Source organism: Chenopodium album, chromosome 12 (genome assembly GCF_948465745.1).
Source record: "Chenopodium album chromosome 12, dcCheAlbu1.1, whole genome shotgun sequence".
In the NCBI taxonomy this organism is placed as follows: Eukaryota; Viridiplantae; Streptophyta; class Magnoliopsida; order Caryophyllales; family Amaranthaceae; genus Chenopodium; species Chenopodium album.
This window is the reverse complement of record NC_137845.1, coordinates 15,289,262-15,302,446: the sequence shown is the minus strand read 5'-3', so window position 1 is coordinate 15,302,446 and position 13,185 is coordinate 15,289,262. Positions and strand designations below refer to the sequence as shown.

The 13,185-nt window shown below is 36.7% G+C and overlaps 2 protein-coding genes across 3 annotated transcripts; both read right to left on the bottom strand.

Annotated features, from left to right (window-relative positions):
• Positions 1-1,931: 1,931 nt before the first annotated feature.
• LOC145570961 (uncharacterized) lies at positions 1,932-4,490 on the bottom strand. The gene is made up of 2 exons (XM_081630074.1): positions 4,221-4,490; positions 1,932-4,175 (listed from the first exon to the last, which is right to left on the bottom strand). Exons 1-2 carry the CDS (start codon positions 4,488-4,490, stop codon positions 1,932-1,934), a joined length of 2,514 nt encoding a protein of 837 aa, XP_081486200.1.
• A 2,845-nt stretch (positions 4,491-7,335) lies between these two features.
• On the bottom strand, positions 7,336-11,967 carry LOC145572116 (thiamine pyrophosphokinase 2-like). 2 transcript variants are annotated; one of them, XM_081631139.1, is made up of 6 exons: positions 11,770-11,967; positions 11,581-11,677; positions 10,396-10,468; positions 9,783-9,884; positions 9,318-9,567; positions 7,336-7,771 (listed from the first exon to the last, which is right to left on the bottom strand). In XM_081631139.1, exons 1-6 carry the CDS (start codon positions 11,891-11,893, stop codon positions 7,656-7,658), a joined length of 762 nt encoding a protein of 253 aa, XP_081487265.1. In that variant the 5' UTR covers positions 11,894-11,967; the 3' UTR covers positions 7,336-7,655. The 2 variants fall into 2 exon arrangements, with proteins under 2 accessions (XP_081487265.1, XP_081487266.1); XM_081631140.1 differs by having other exon boundaries at positions 7,337-7,771; positions 11,581-11,682; positions 11,770-11,901.
• Positions 11,968-13,185: the final 1,218 nt, after the last annotated feature.

Here is a 13,185-nt window from a genome sequence, read left to right as displayed (position 1 = left end):
ACAAGGTCTGCCCACAAAATGATGTCAGACTCTGTATCATTTGAATGGCAAATGGTAGAGCCTTGTCTGGTGGCAAGTCAGAGATGGTCTCAGTAGCTCCCGATAGCTTCGCGTGCAAATCAGCAACTGCATGTGCCTGCATTGAAGTTAGTTTTAATGCTAGTACAATGAATTCAAAAACGAAATAACTACTTTATAATTGAATTGAAATGAAGTTCATACAAGTACTAGGTCAGAGCTAGATGGCTGGTAATGACTTGGGGGGCGTGGCTGCGAAGGTGGAGTAATGATCAACCTCGTGATGCGATGGTACCAAGCCATGTACTCTGTCATGAGTAGTGAAGAAGTCCCAGTGAACGGGTTACCCTGGACTACTAATGCCTCTCGTCGACCCCAGTCATGTACATGGTCTGAATGTCGAATCTCCCAGTTACGCTGTCCCCTTCGATCCTTCTTGTGTAGAGCAACGTCCGTGTCTACTGCCTCTGGGATCGGCTGCTCTAACCCGAACTGACGCATGACTCGATCTGGGAGGTGGAACTCAACGACGTCAAAGCAAATAAGAGGGGCGCGTGTACGCCAAATGTGAATGTCAGAACGACAAATCTCTGGAAGTCGCTCCATAACCGCCTCGGTATATGGCTGCCAAATCATCTAATTCCCAAAATATGTATATTATTTGTATAAGTTAATATAACTATTACAATGAACAAATGCCAATGCATAACAAAGTAACGATTATACCTGGTCCTCTTGCTGATGGTCAAACGCATCTCGATAGTATGAGAGTCCAGAAGCAGTATGCGCACACGAAAGATGTACACGTAGCCAACTGTAAAAATAGTTAATAATAATTCTTAGTTCTCATTAGGGACAACAATGTAAGAACTAAAACTGTAAGCAATACACTACCTGCACGCCAAGGAGTCAACACCTCGCTCATGCTGAGTCCCTAAAATATCATCCTCCTCCTGAAGGTCCTCTTGCGGCTGATCTCGAGGCTTCCTTACATAGGGTCGACCAATACAAATGTGCTCCCATGACCACAACTGCACTAGAATAAGTGGGCCTCCAATCTGACACGCTCCTCTCTGACATGCTCGACAGAGCTGACGGTACAAAAAACCAAGAGTCGCACTCCCCCAACTATAGGTCGAAGCTGTCTCCCAATCTCTAAGTAACGGCAAGTAGTAGAGTGACACAGCATCGCCACTCTTGTCAGCGAAGAGAATAGATCCCATGAGAGTAAGAATGTAAGCACGACTATGTCGCTGAACAGTAACCTCATCAGGTCCCTCTGGAATCTGTGAGAAGTGTCGTCTGAGCCATGTCAACTTCAAAGAAGATCCCTCTAGAAATGGCTTATCCTTATCATCAACGCCAGGTCGAACTCCAAGCAACTCCTCAACAAGGTCATGCCATCCCTCGAACGGAGGACCAATGACAGGTGGGCCATGAACTCTCAAACCTAACAAAACGGCGACATCCTGTAAAGTAATGGTGGCCTCTCCCACCACAAGATGGAAAGTATGTGTCTCCTGCCTCCACCTCTCAACCAACGCAGTGAGAAGAGAACGGTCAAGCAAAAACCCTCCACCTGCTATTCTATGCACACCGTAAAACCCAATGCGCTTCACATAGTCTAGTACTCTACCCTCTACCCTCCATTCACGTCCCAAACTGACCACATGCTCCCTAACTGACAAAACTCTATCAGCCACACCACTCCAAACATCATGACTCCTATGGGAAGTTTGCAACCGTAGAACAGATGAATCAATTGGGCCTGGTCGAATCACCGGATCCATGGGACCTGCATGATAAGAGGAAATTTAATTAATTTCAAGCATGCATAAGGAAAAAAATAATAATAAATAAGATTTCAATTTTTTAGAACACAATTTAAGCATTTTAGCAATATCTAATGGTCGTTACCCAGATGATCCAACACCACCACTAATTATAGGACATGTCTTCTTGTTATGCCCAGGTCGTCGACAAACACTGCATGCCTTCTTGACACGATATGGACGCTCATCCATTTCATTTCTGATTCTAGTAGATCGTCGGCCTGAGCCTCTTTTTAGATCTGGGTTGGCTACAACATTAGGCCCATTGTAAGTGGACCAATGGCAAGGATCAGGAACTGGTGTGAAACACTTCGAGTAAGAATGTCCGTATTCGACGGTCCTAAAAAAAGAATCCACAAAATCTGAGTGTGATAGGCTTCGATGCCGACAAACTGCTAGGACATGAGAGCATGGTAACTTGTATATTTTCAACTTCTCACAAGTACATGTCTTTCTCATCAAATTCACAGTGTGGGAGTTACCACCTTTACCAGCTTTTCTCCTTCCACGACCTGTCCTAACTTGATACAACCCTATGGCATCATAGTCAAAAGCAACAACCTCATGGTGCATGGCTTTCTCCATGTTGGCCTCTATTGTCTTTGTAGCCTTTTTTGATAACTCATGGCCCTCTTCAAGTCTTCTTTTACTCCAACTTCGTCTAGTTGCAAAATAGGAGTTCACTCGAAAAAAGGTCATTTGCACTAAGGCAGTTATCGGGAGACAACGAGCCCCTTTTAAGACTCCATTGAAAACTTCTGACATATTTGTAGTCTTCACACCAAACCTTAAACCACCATCATGGTGGATGGACCACTTATAGTATGGAATCTCCATCAAGTACCGACGAGCCTCTACATTCAAGTGACCAATTTTGTTCATGTAGTGATCAAACTTCTTCTTCTGCCTTGCATCAGCTGCTTTGCCAAAAAGGTTCTTTATGACGACACTTTTAAATTTTGAATTCACATTAGAAGCCAAGTGACGTGTGCAATACTTGTGATAGGCATTGGGCTGCTCCCAACCACTTCCAACCTCATCCATTGCTGCTAAAATGCCAGCATGTCTATCAGATATCACACATAGACCTTTTCTATCTGTTACCCGAGCTCTAATACAAGCCATGAACCAAGACCAACTATCATTGTTTTCTCCTTCAACAACCGCAAACGCAAGGGGGAATAATTGAAAATTAGCATCGGTTCCCATAGCAATAAGTAGAGTCCCTTTGTATTTTCCATATAAATGAGTTCCATCAATAGTGATAAGGGGCCTACAATGACGGAATCCATCAATACATGGCTTGAATGCCCAAAAAACTCGTTGGAAAACATAAGTTCCAGGTACCGTACTCTGTAACAACCTCCACTCAACAACAGTTCCAGCATTTGATTCCTTCAACGCTTGCATGTACTTAGGCAACTCTTGAAATGAACCCTCCCAATCCCCATAAATGAGTTTTATTGCCTTTTGTTTCGCTAACCATGCTCTCTTGTAGGTTATTGAGAACTGAAACTTCTCTTTCACAAGTTGCACTATTGTCTTGATTTTCAATGAAGGGTCAACGCGAAGGACATCTAAAAGAGCATTGCAAACAAACTCAGAAGTGAGTAGCTTATGATCCACGGAGTCGATGTCACCAACACAATTACTTGCATGAGGGCCGTTGTACCGAACAATTTTAAAAGTAGATAGTGTTGGATCTTTCACTCCTCTAAGCCTCCACGAACAACTACATTGTTCTTTCCTCTTGCACTCAACAACATATTTCTCTGGCTCTGCCTCCACAACTCGAATGGTTTGATTTCTAACTATGGAGTAAGACTTCACAGCATCTTTCAGTTGTTGCAATGAATCAAACTGTTGTCCAACCTCAAATTCCCCACCCGTGTTATATGTCTCATTTCCTAACCAAGTCATCCATGAGTTATTCAAATGTGGATCAACTTGCGGCACTTCATTGAAGTCTGTAGTAGGAGCGCTATCTTTAATTGCCTTATCACGAGCTTCAATTACATATTCATCATCATCTTCATCAGTATCATTCATCTCGACATCCCCAAAAACATCAACATTGTTTGGGTCAAGAGAATCGAGAATGGCTTGTGGTTGTTTGCTTGTTGAGGTTTCAACATTAGGCAATGAGGTCGGAGACCTAATCTCTGAAAGATGTTCATTGACATATTCGGGATCAACAAGCATTCTTGTGAATGAGCCTATCCCCACACTTTGATTAGTAAGGGAAATTGGTTGCTCCTTACTACAAAAATAATCCGTTTCCGGAAAGGAACCAGTATCAGTTTGCACAACTGGCTCCTTTGAAACCTGTTCAATGTACAATTACATTGCGATAGAAGAAGTCTGAGTCACAGCAATCCACATAGCCCTAAGAGCATTGTCGTCATTCAATGGAATTGCGACATATGCCCCATTCATAGGATACCGCATAACCACCTTCAACTCCACAAATCTAGGATCAATACTCAATTCTTCATATAGCTTGTTGAGAACGTGTGAATATGTCATCCCATGATTTACAAAAACAAATTTTTGATTTCCACCCCTATACGTTACATCACCATCTTTGTGATTAATTTCCCCACCCCAATAGCAATATAGAGGGTAGTTTGGTACCTCCATGTTTCATTCTAAAAACACCATGATTAATTTAAGAAATTAGTTTTGCAAAATTTTAATAAGACGAGCACGAATATAAATTTATTTAGAAACCCCTTGCACACATGTAATGGTGGTTAATCATCAGCAAACTTAATAACAAGACTAATAATTAAACTAGTTATAATAATCCTAAAGTTCCACTATGCATTCATTGGCATTCCATATTTTATACTATATGAAGCATGCAAACACCTCTATATAATTAAAACAAATAAGCTGTTAATGGGTCCTAGTAAAAATATATGATACAATCAAAGCCAATGGTCCCAGCAAAATGATAAGATACTAAGAAAGAGACAACTAACAATTTAATATTTCATGTATGCATATGGTCCCATGTAATTGCTTAATGTTGATGGTATACTCTAACATCATTAATCTATAAATAAGATACTAAGAAAGAGAAAGCTAACAACTGTTTTTCATTTTTTTTTATGAAACCAAGAGATTGAACTCTACAAGTCTACAGTAAGCATACTACAATAATATTCAATTAGTCCTAACATCAACACTAAAACTACACACTTAAGCACAAATTGTCAAACACATGAATTTAGCATAGAATTTATTTGATTTTTTTTTTTAATGAAGATGCTTACGGGATCAACAAAGAAAAAGCAACAAACTATATTTTACAGCAAACAAAAAGCAACGAAAGCTAAATACAAACAAGAACAAACTAAGAAAGCTATTAATTCATAAAAAGCAAATCAATTAATTTGATAATTGAATTAAAAAAATAATTAGGGCACAAACAACGAGCAACTTACCAGTAATTTAGCAAACCCAACAACAATTTCACTAATTCTTTGCCATAGTGTCGGTAAACAACCGTGAGCAAGTCGGTGACGGCGGCGATTACAACTTCCGGCGCGGGGATTGATGATGGTGAGGACTGAGGAGTGTCGACTTTTTTTTTTTTTTGGGGATGATCAGTTGATTTATTTTACAAGGGAAAAGGGAAGTGATTTTGTTAAAAAAATACTTAGTAAATACAAACCGCTACTTGAAGTAGCGGTTTCTCGTAAATAAACCGCTATTTCAAGTAGCGGTTTTCAATCGTATACCGCTACTTCAAGTAGCGGTTTTTTAATAAACCGGTTTTTAAAAAAATTCCCACTGAACCGCTGACGTGGACGGTACGGTGGGAATTAAAAAAAGATTAGCGGTAATTTGGGAATTAGATAATTTCCCAACATTATTTAGGGAAAGGGGGGGCGAAAGCACACCTAAAACCACTTTTTTTTTGCAAAATACACCTTAACCTAGTTTCCGGTGTTTGACTTGGTTTTTTGGCGTTGACTTTGCACGTGTGGTCACGTGAATAACACTTTAACCTAGTTTCCGGTGTTTGACTTGGCTTTTGGTGTTGACTTTACACGTGTGGGTCACGTGATCTCATAAAACCACATTCCTTTATATTTTTCCTCTTTCCCTCACCAACACCACCTCACTGCCACCACCACCAACACAACTTCACCGCCACCACCAATTCACAACCACCCTCACCAACACCATCTCACTCAATAAATGTACTCCCATGAAAATTCCACCCTCGTTAATTCACCCCCATCAACCGAAAAACCCCACCCCATCTTCCTCCATTGAAGCCCAATATTGCAAGCAGATACCAAAAAAAAAAAAAAAAAAAAAAAAGACCACGTTGGTGGCCTGTTGGGTATCCTAAGCACATTGGCCCCACAAAATTACTGCTAATTCCACTATAAACACATTGGTGGGCATGAATCAGTCCCAAAATAGCAACCCTAATTTCCAATTACAAAACCCTAATTTATGAAAATTTGAAAATCCAGTAAAATTAACAATCAATTTCATTAATTAAAACAACTTACTAGCCTCGAAATTAGGTTAATTGCAGCAATTTGAGCTCAACAATAGAGTTTTCTTCTTCAAAGAGTAAGTGATGCTTAGTTGGAAGAATAGAGGAGAGAGAAAGTTCAACTGGGGTGAAAAAGGGGAAAAAAAATTAAGAAAGAGGAGTTTTTACCGGTTCATGTGCAACTCACGTGAGAGCCCATGCCTGAAAACCAATTCTAACACCGGAAACCGAGTTAAGGTATTATTTTGAAAAAAAAAAAAAAAGTGATTTTAGGTGTGCTTTCACAAGAAAATTTTTATAAGGTGTTTTTTTCACAAAAAAGGTTTTAAAAAGGTGGTTTCTTGTAATTTTTTTTTCTTTCTTTTTTTTTTTTTTTCTTCTTCTTCTTCCAGTTTTTTAATCGTCACAATGCATTAGAAAAGTAAAATCCGGCCAATAGAAGAAGGGTTTATTTGCCTCCACTTTTTAAACTTGAGAAGGTTTGTTGTTACATTGTCTATAGTTTAGGGGTCTGTTTATGCTTTACGCTAATTATCACTCTCAAGTTTCTACCTTTCTCTATTTCCCCACATTGTCCAAACAATAGTAAAAATTATAGTTATTTATTTAAGATGTCATTAGTTTGACTAATTCCTAATATATAAACTAAAAAATGATCATAATTATTGGCAAGAGAGATAATAAATAGTGTGAGATTGATATAAATTAGAATTAGTTAATAGATACGTCATTGGGGAGAAAAAAAAATAGATAGGGGGACTGACTCGAGATAATGAAAAGGAAGTAAAATATTTATAGAGCGAACCCCATCATAATCCCAACGAAGCACATTTACCATGAACACCACTCTAAGACCAAACCCAAAGCACATATGAGAAAATTATGAATTATTTCAAGTAATCAATTGTTAATACAATAACATAATGTTGAAATTATGAACTAATGGAAGGGATTAAAAACTAATACAATCTTAAGCTATAGCAAGGGATTAAGAACTTAAAAATTGTCATGACCTTCACAAAAAAGCAAAGGAACATTGAGTTTATGGTATTGTAGATCATACAAATGATAAGCTAATGTTTTAAAACTACGTAGTATAATGAATGAATTGAGATAAATAAATTGCAACTGCTCTAAACTAGAATATAATCATACTTGAGTAACGATAATGGCTTAACTACACAAGCTAATGTGTTAACCTTTCTTGACACCTATATTGTTTATCAAAATCAATGAAATAGCGGTATATGATGTTCTCTTAAGACTGCATAAACATGAGACTCGTGTCACTTTTTAATGGAAATTGTCCATATAAGATCTGCATCAGAACGAACAGATACTATATCTCCAGTCACTATGTTCGATGTACTTAACAAACCGCCAAACAGCATCTCCGTGTCATCTGAAAAAATCAGAGGAAAATTATGTTAAACAATGTAAAACATACACACCACCGAAAGAGGATATAAATTACAGAAGCAAGCAATATATACACAAGTTTATCTCTTGTATCACCAGAGTTAGTCAATTGTACCAACCACTAACAATTAAGGGTGTGACGGGATGTTTCAGGTCCACAGTTCAATAATAAATCATTACTACTATACGAGGCAATCTTCGATAATTCTAAAATAAGATGTGGATCAATTCAGAACAAAGGGAGCACATCAATGAATTAGATAGACCTGCTTAGCACATGCTAGTTTTTAAGTTGTTAACTTCCCTACTTCCCAATAATAACTTCTCATGCATGACAGTGTCATCTGCCGACAAACCCGACAAACCTGGACTACGCATGACTACCATTCAATACATAAGAATGGCACTAAAAATCATTCCTGAATAATGACAATTACTTGACAATAACTAGTCTTTAGTACCTTAGGCAGCAAAATTTAGTTCTATAATCTATTATAGGCATATATGAGTAGTTCACATAGATACCTAATACAGTAATTCCCAAGTAACTCTTACATCCACTATTCGTAGAGGATAAAAGAAACAGGGGGAACATGCTGTTGGTTTAATTATATCTCTTTCCCAATAAGGCAAATTATAGTAAGCTAAGGAAGATATAAAGAGCAACATACAAAGAAAGTCTTGCATCATTATTTGAAGTTGTTACACACAACACACCCACTCAGAGCAAGTAAAAGAGAGAAAGTCTTGCATCATTATTTGAAGTTATTACACACAAAACACCCACTCAGAGTAAGTAAAAGAGATATTCTATAATAAGGGTGATATAAAATTAAGACTTCTTACTGCATACAGAGGTCATACCGTAAAACCACTTGAGCTTAGTCAAGGTGATACGAATTAAAGACTTTTTTCTTATTGCATACAGTCATACAGAGTATCATACCATAAAACCACTTAAGCAGTTGAGCTTAGTTAAGGTGACATGAATTTAAGAGATAATAAGGTTACAAAGTTCTATACGGGCTAATAAATTCAATTTGCAACTAAAGTAAGTTTAGACATGGCAGATAAATTCATATAAATTCAAACTAGGTCTAATAGTTTATACAATTATATTAGATGTATTCAAGCAAATCTAAGAGTTATCAAAACAGGAGGGTGGAAAAAAGTCAATCAAAACCAAGAGAAAAATGAATGTAGCAAATTGATTGACATGCTATTTAGTTTGAGGATCTTGATTGAGCTAAAATCAACTGAGTTATGTGTACACCTAATACGAATAGCATTTCTGCTATTTGCAAAGTTCATGGCTTCTCTCTTCAATGATGTACATTCTAATACACTCCATATCTCATATATGGGTGCAAATAGGAGCAAATGCAAGATAAGGGGAAAGAAAAGGGAACTAAATGAGATAATATTGACCAATAAGTTAACATTTATTCAGCAAAAACTAATTACAACAATAACGGAGAAACTAAAACGCCAAAATGAACCATGCAAATAGCGCACAAACATCTACTTACTGAGGTTCCATTTCAATCCAGAGGTTGTGGTATGAAAAGCAGGCATTCCTATTGGTAATAATCCACAATGCGGCCCAACAACAGAAGGCTGAATATGGATCTCATGATAATGAGTTTTAGGGAGAAGTTGGATCAAGCAGTCATCTGAAAGAAGGATTACTCTCAAGTTAGAGAATCGATAAAGGACATTAATGTTCCCAGCTTCATGATCAAAGCGTCCACCAAGTGCTCCGGTAACAAGAATGCATAGCTGCAAAGTAAGTAAATCAACCAATCAACTCTAACTGTGGAGAAAAAGCCCCGGTATTTGGCTCATTGTCCCAAGTTAATGAAATATATAAACATAGTATGTATTCTTATTGCATCTAAACAGATAAGGATGCAGGCATAGCATGATACAATGGCTTTAAACTAAACACGAGGAGGTAAAAGATGCGAAGCTCAAGAGCATTTTAACCAACTTACATCTGATTTCTCGGATTCTGGAGTCAAATTACTGAGATGTGATATACACTTGTGAAGGTCTGTGGTGTCTTGGTCATGAGATTCATTTATTGCATCACACCCCTGACAGCACAAAAAAACCGGCAACAATGTCAGCAATAAGTCTAGAGAATTATGCACATTTAAAAAAGAATGTGAGCCACATAGCTAAACATCCAAGTAGAAATCAAGTACGTAGCAGAAAAAAGTATTAGCTCATGCTCTCAGGCAATTGCCATAAGCAGCAGCATACTAACAGAGAAAAAAAATAATTAATTTTTTTTTTTAATTAAAAAAAGATCCAAAAAACAGAAATCAAAAATCTCATACGTCTAACACATGATCAAGCAAAACAGTCATGACTTTTAACAACTGCAATTCTAAATAAGCAGATTGTCGCCATGCAAGGGATATTGTCACCATGTGTGTGTGTGTGTCACCATGTGTGTGTGTGTGTCACCGTGTGTGTGTGTGTCACCGTGTGTGTGTGTGTGTCTGTGTGTACAACGGGTGACATCATAAATATATACAGCAAGCAAACAAACTTTCCTAAGAGCATTATTCTTAGAATGATCCTATTGATAAAACCACTAACCAAATTTGTGTAAAAATCCAGAATCTCTGCTCTGACGGAGTCCATGTCACCTTTAATTAAATCTGGTATATACCTGTAACAAATCCAAATCTTAAATCAACTTAAGGAAACAAAATCTTAAGTGGTTACAAACACAAATAAAAGATCCAAGTAACAAAATTAATCAAAACGACAGGTACATATACTATTCATTCAAAGGGTAGCTAATTCGTCGGTGCTTGTATAAACACGAAATGTTTTAGGGGTCTAGGGAATGTCTTGATCATGCAAGCATCCTAGTAATGGTTCCATTTGAGCAGCACACACACGCCACACTTACACACACAAGGCAACTTCAAAGTTGATCCATAATGATTGATTTGATTCCAACTAACAGCTAAGGCCTAAATCACAGTTCTCTAATTATTCTCCCAAGGTTCAAATTTAATGATAGCAAATAGCATCTTATTGTCATTCAACATTTTCTATCCATATCATTCCTTTAGTTCCTTTGAAACTAGGACAACTCACAATATTACACTCCAACCAATACAAACTAACAAACCATTTCGAGCATAAGTAAATCACACCCACCATACAAGTATAGCTATATGCCTAAAAGTTTCACTTTCCCATAATCATGCATCCTTTGCTAGCCATAAAAGTCAATGGAAGTGGTGACCGTGGCATGCTCTTTATCTCTTTTTGTATAAACTGATGTTGTAGTCAGAAACTCAGAACTCAAGACTTCAAGAGCATGCCACGGTCACCACTTCCATTGACTTTTATGGCTATATGCCTAAAGGAAGAACTCGTTTACATAAACAGGTTCAATCCTAGGATTATTATGCCTCTTTTTCCAATAAATTATATAATCGGCCACTTATTAAACTCCCTTCAATAAACTGAATTCAGAAATAAACAGGTAGGCCACTTATTCAAAGAAATGGAGTAGCATAACAATTCAACCTGACAATCTGACATGCTACTTTGACCATTACTCAAGCCAACTAATATAGCATTCAATCATTTTTATAACTATAAACAATCAACAAACTCAACCCAACATAATTCACCATTTAACCCACCTAAAATCAAGAAAATAAAAATACAACATAAACCCAATAAAATTTACATAAAAAAAAAAATCATATTTATCATAAATAATATAAAAAAATTCTTAGAAATGCAGAGATTAAAATTAACCTTTTGCGAACATCAATGGGGTTTTCAAGAGGGAAGAATTGGGGAATTTCATCAAATAAACGATTAGCACCTCCATCTGCACAAATTCTTAATTTTGCTGTACTATACACAAAAAAAAAAAAAAAAAACACCCAAATCAAAAATTAAAAACAAAATAAAACCCAGAAAAATTGGAGGAAGAAAACGTACCATGGTCCCATAGAAGTGGGGCAAAACGAGGAAGACGCTGATTAAGAATAACCATGGCGTATTTTAGCGAAGAAGCCGGAATTGGTGGAAGAAGAAAAGATGAAGAATGTTGCATTACTTCCATATTATTATCACTGTGATAGCAATAAGAGAATTCAGTGAATTGATTTGTTGTTGAATTCCAGATGAAGCTACTGTTTGTCAATGGCTTTTGTAGTTGATTGTCATGAGAGGTAAAGCAGGGGTGTATTCGTCTTTTCCGGGTTATAGTCAAGAGTAAATTTGTTATGTTGCACAAACGGTGATTTGCTTAATTATATGGTTAGCTAGTTGTTGCTCCAACGAACTTGTTCACATATCTCAATATCTGATATTTGTTCGAATTGCTTAATTATATGGTTAGCCCTTACTCATATCCTTAGTTTTGTTAATCGTACAAGATTTTCCAATGTGTAGAGTATTACCTTTAATTAAAAACGGATGAAATAACAATCTCTCACTCTATTTTAAAATGTATTAAATTATGTGAACTTCACTTTGAAAAAGTGTCTTGCAAGTACCACCTCCGATTTTTTTTAGTTGCAACTTTAGGGTATTATTTGTAAGATATAAAATATTCCAAAGTTGCAACTAAAAAAAATCGGAGGTAGTATTAATATTAAAAAACGGAGGAAGTATAAGCAAATGTTACCAATGTCGATCCACCGAAGGTGTCGGCAAGTCGGAAGATTCATGCATTATTAAACAAAAGAACATGGAAAATAGATGAAAGATGATTGCCAATATTGTCAATTTGTCATTAATTCGTCACCAGTTATCAGTGCAATCTTCACATGAACCATGTTACGAAATTTTAATAACATGGTTCATAAGATGATTGCCAATATTGTCAATTATTCAACTCCGATGATTGCTTTTGAAAACTAGCTTGCAATTTTAATAATTTTTAAGCTAATAGCCAAATTATTGGAGGATAATTTAATAATTAGCCTGGCTAAGCTAGTTAGCTTAGAAATTAATTGTCTCTAATATAAAGTATTAATTATTTTTAAAATGTTTTTTGAAAAAACTAAATGATAATAATTTACTACTCCGTATGGTGGTGTGTCTTCAACTCACTTTATATTTGATGATTATAGAAAAGATAGGTTGCTCTTTGATGTATGTACTTTTGCTCAGGTAAATCGTAAGTTTAATACGGTGACTCATCTTGTAGCTAGAGGTGATATCGGTGACAATGTTGAGTATGTACGAATGTAAGATTGAGTTCCTTTCCTCAAAGGATTACAACTTTGGCGAATTTGACCCTTATTAAAAAATAAAAAAATAAATAAAAATAAACACTCCGTATTGTGGTAAAAATTAACAAGAAGGGAATAGCTTTTTATTTTGGTGGTATTTATTGAGGTAGTTATT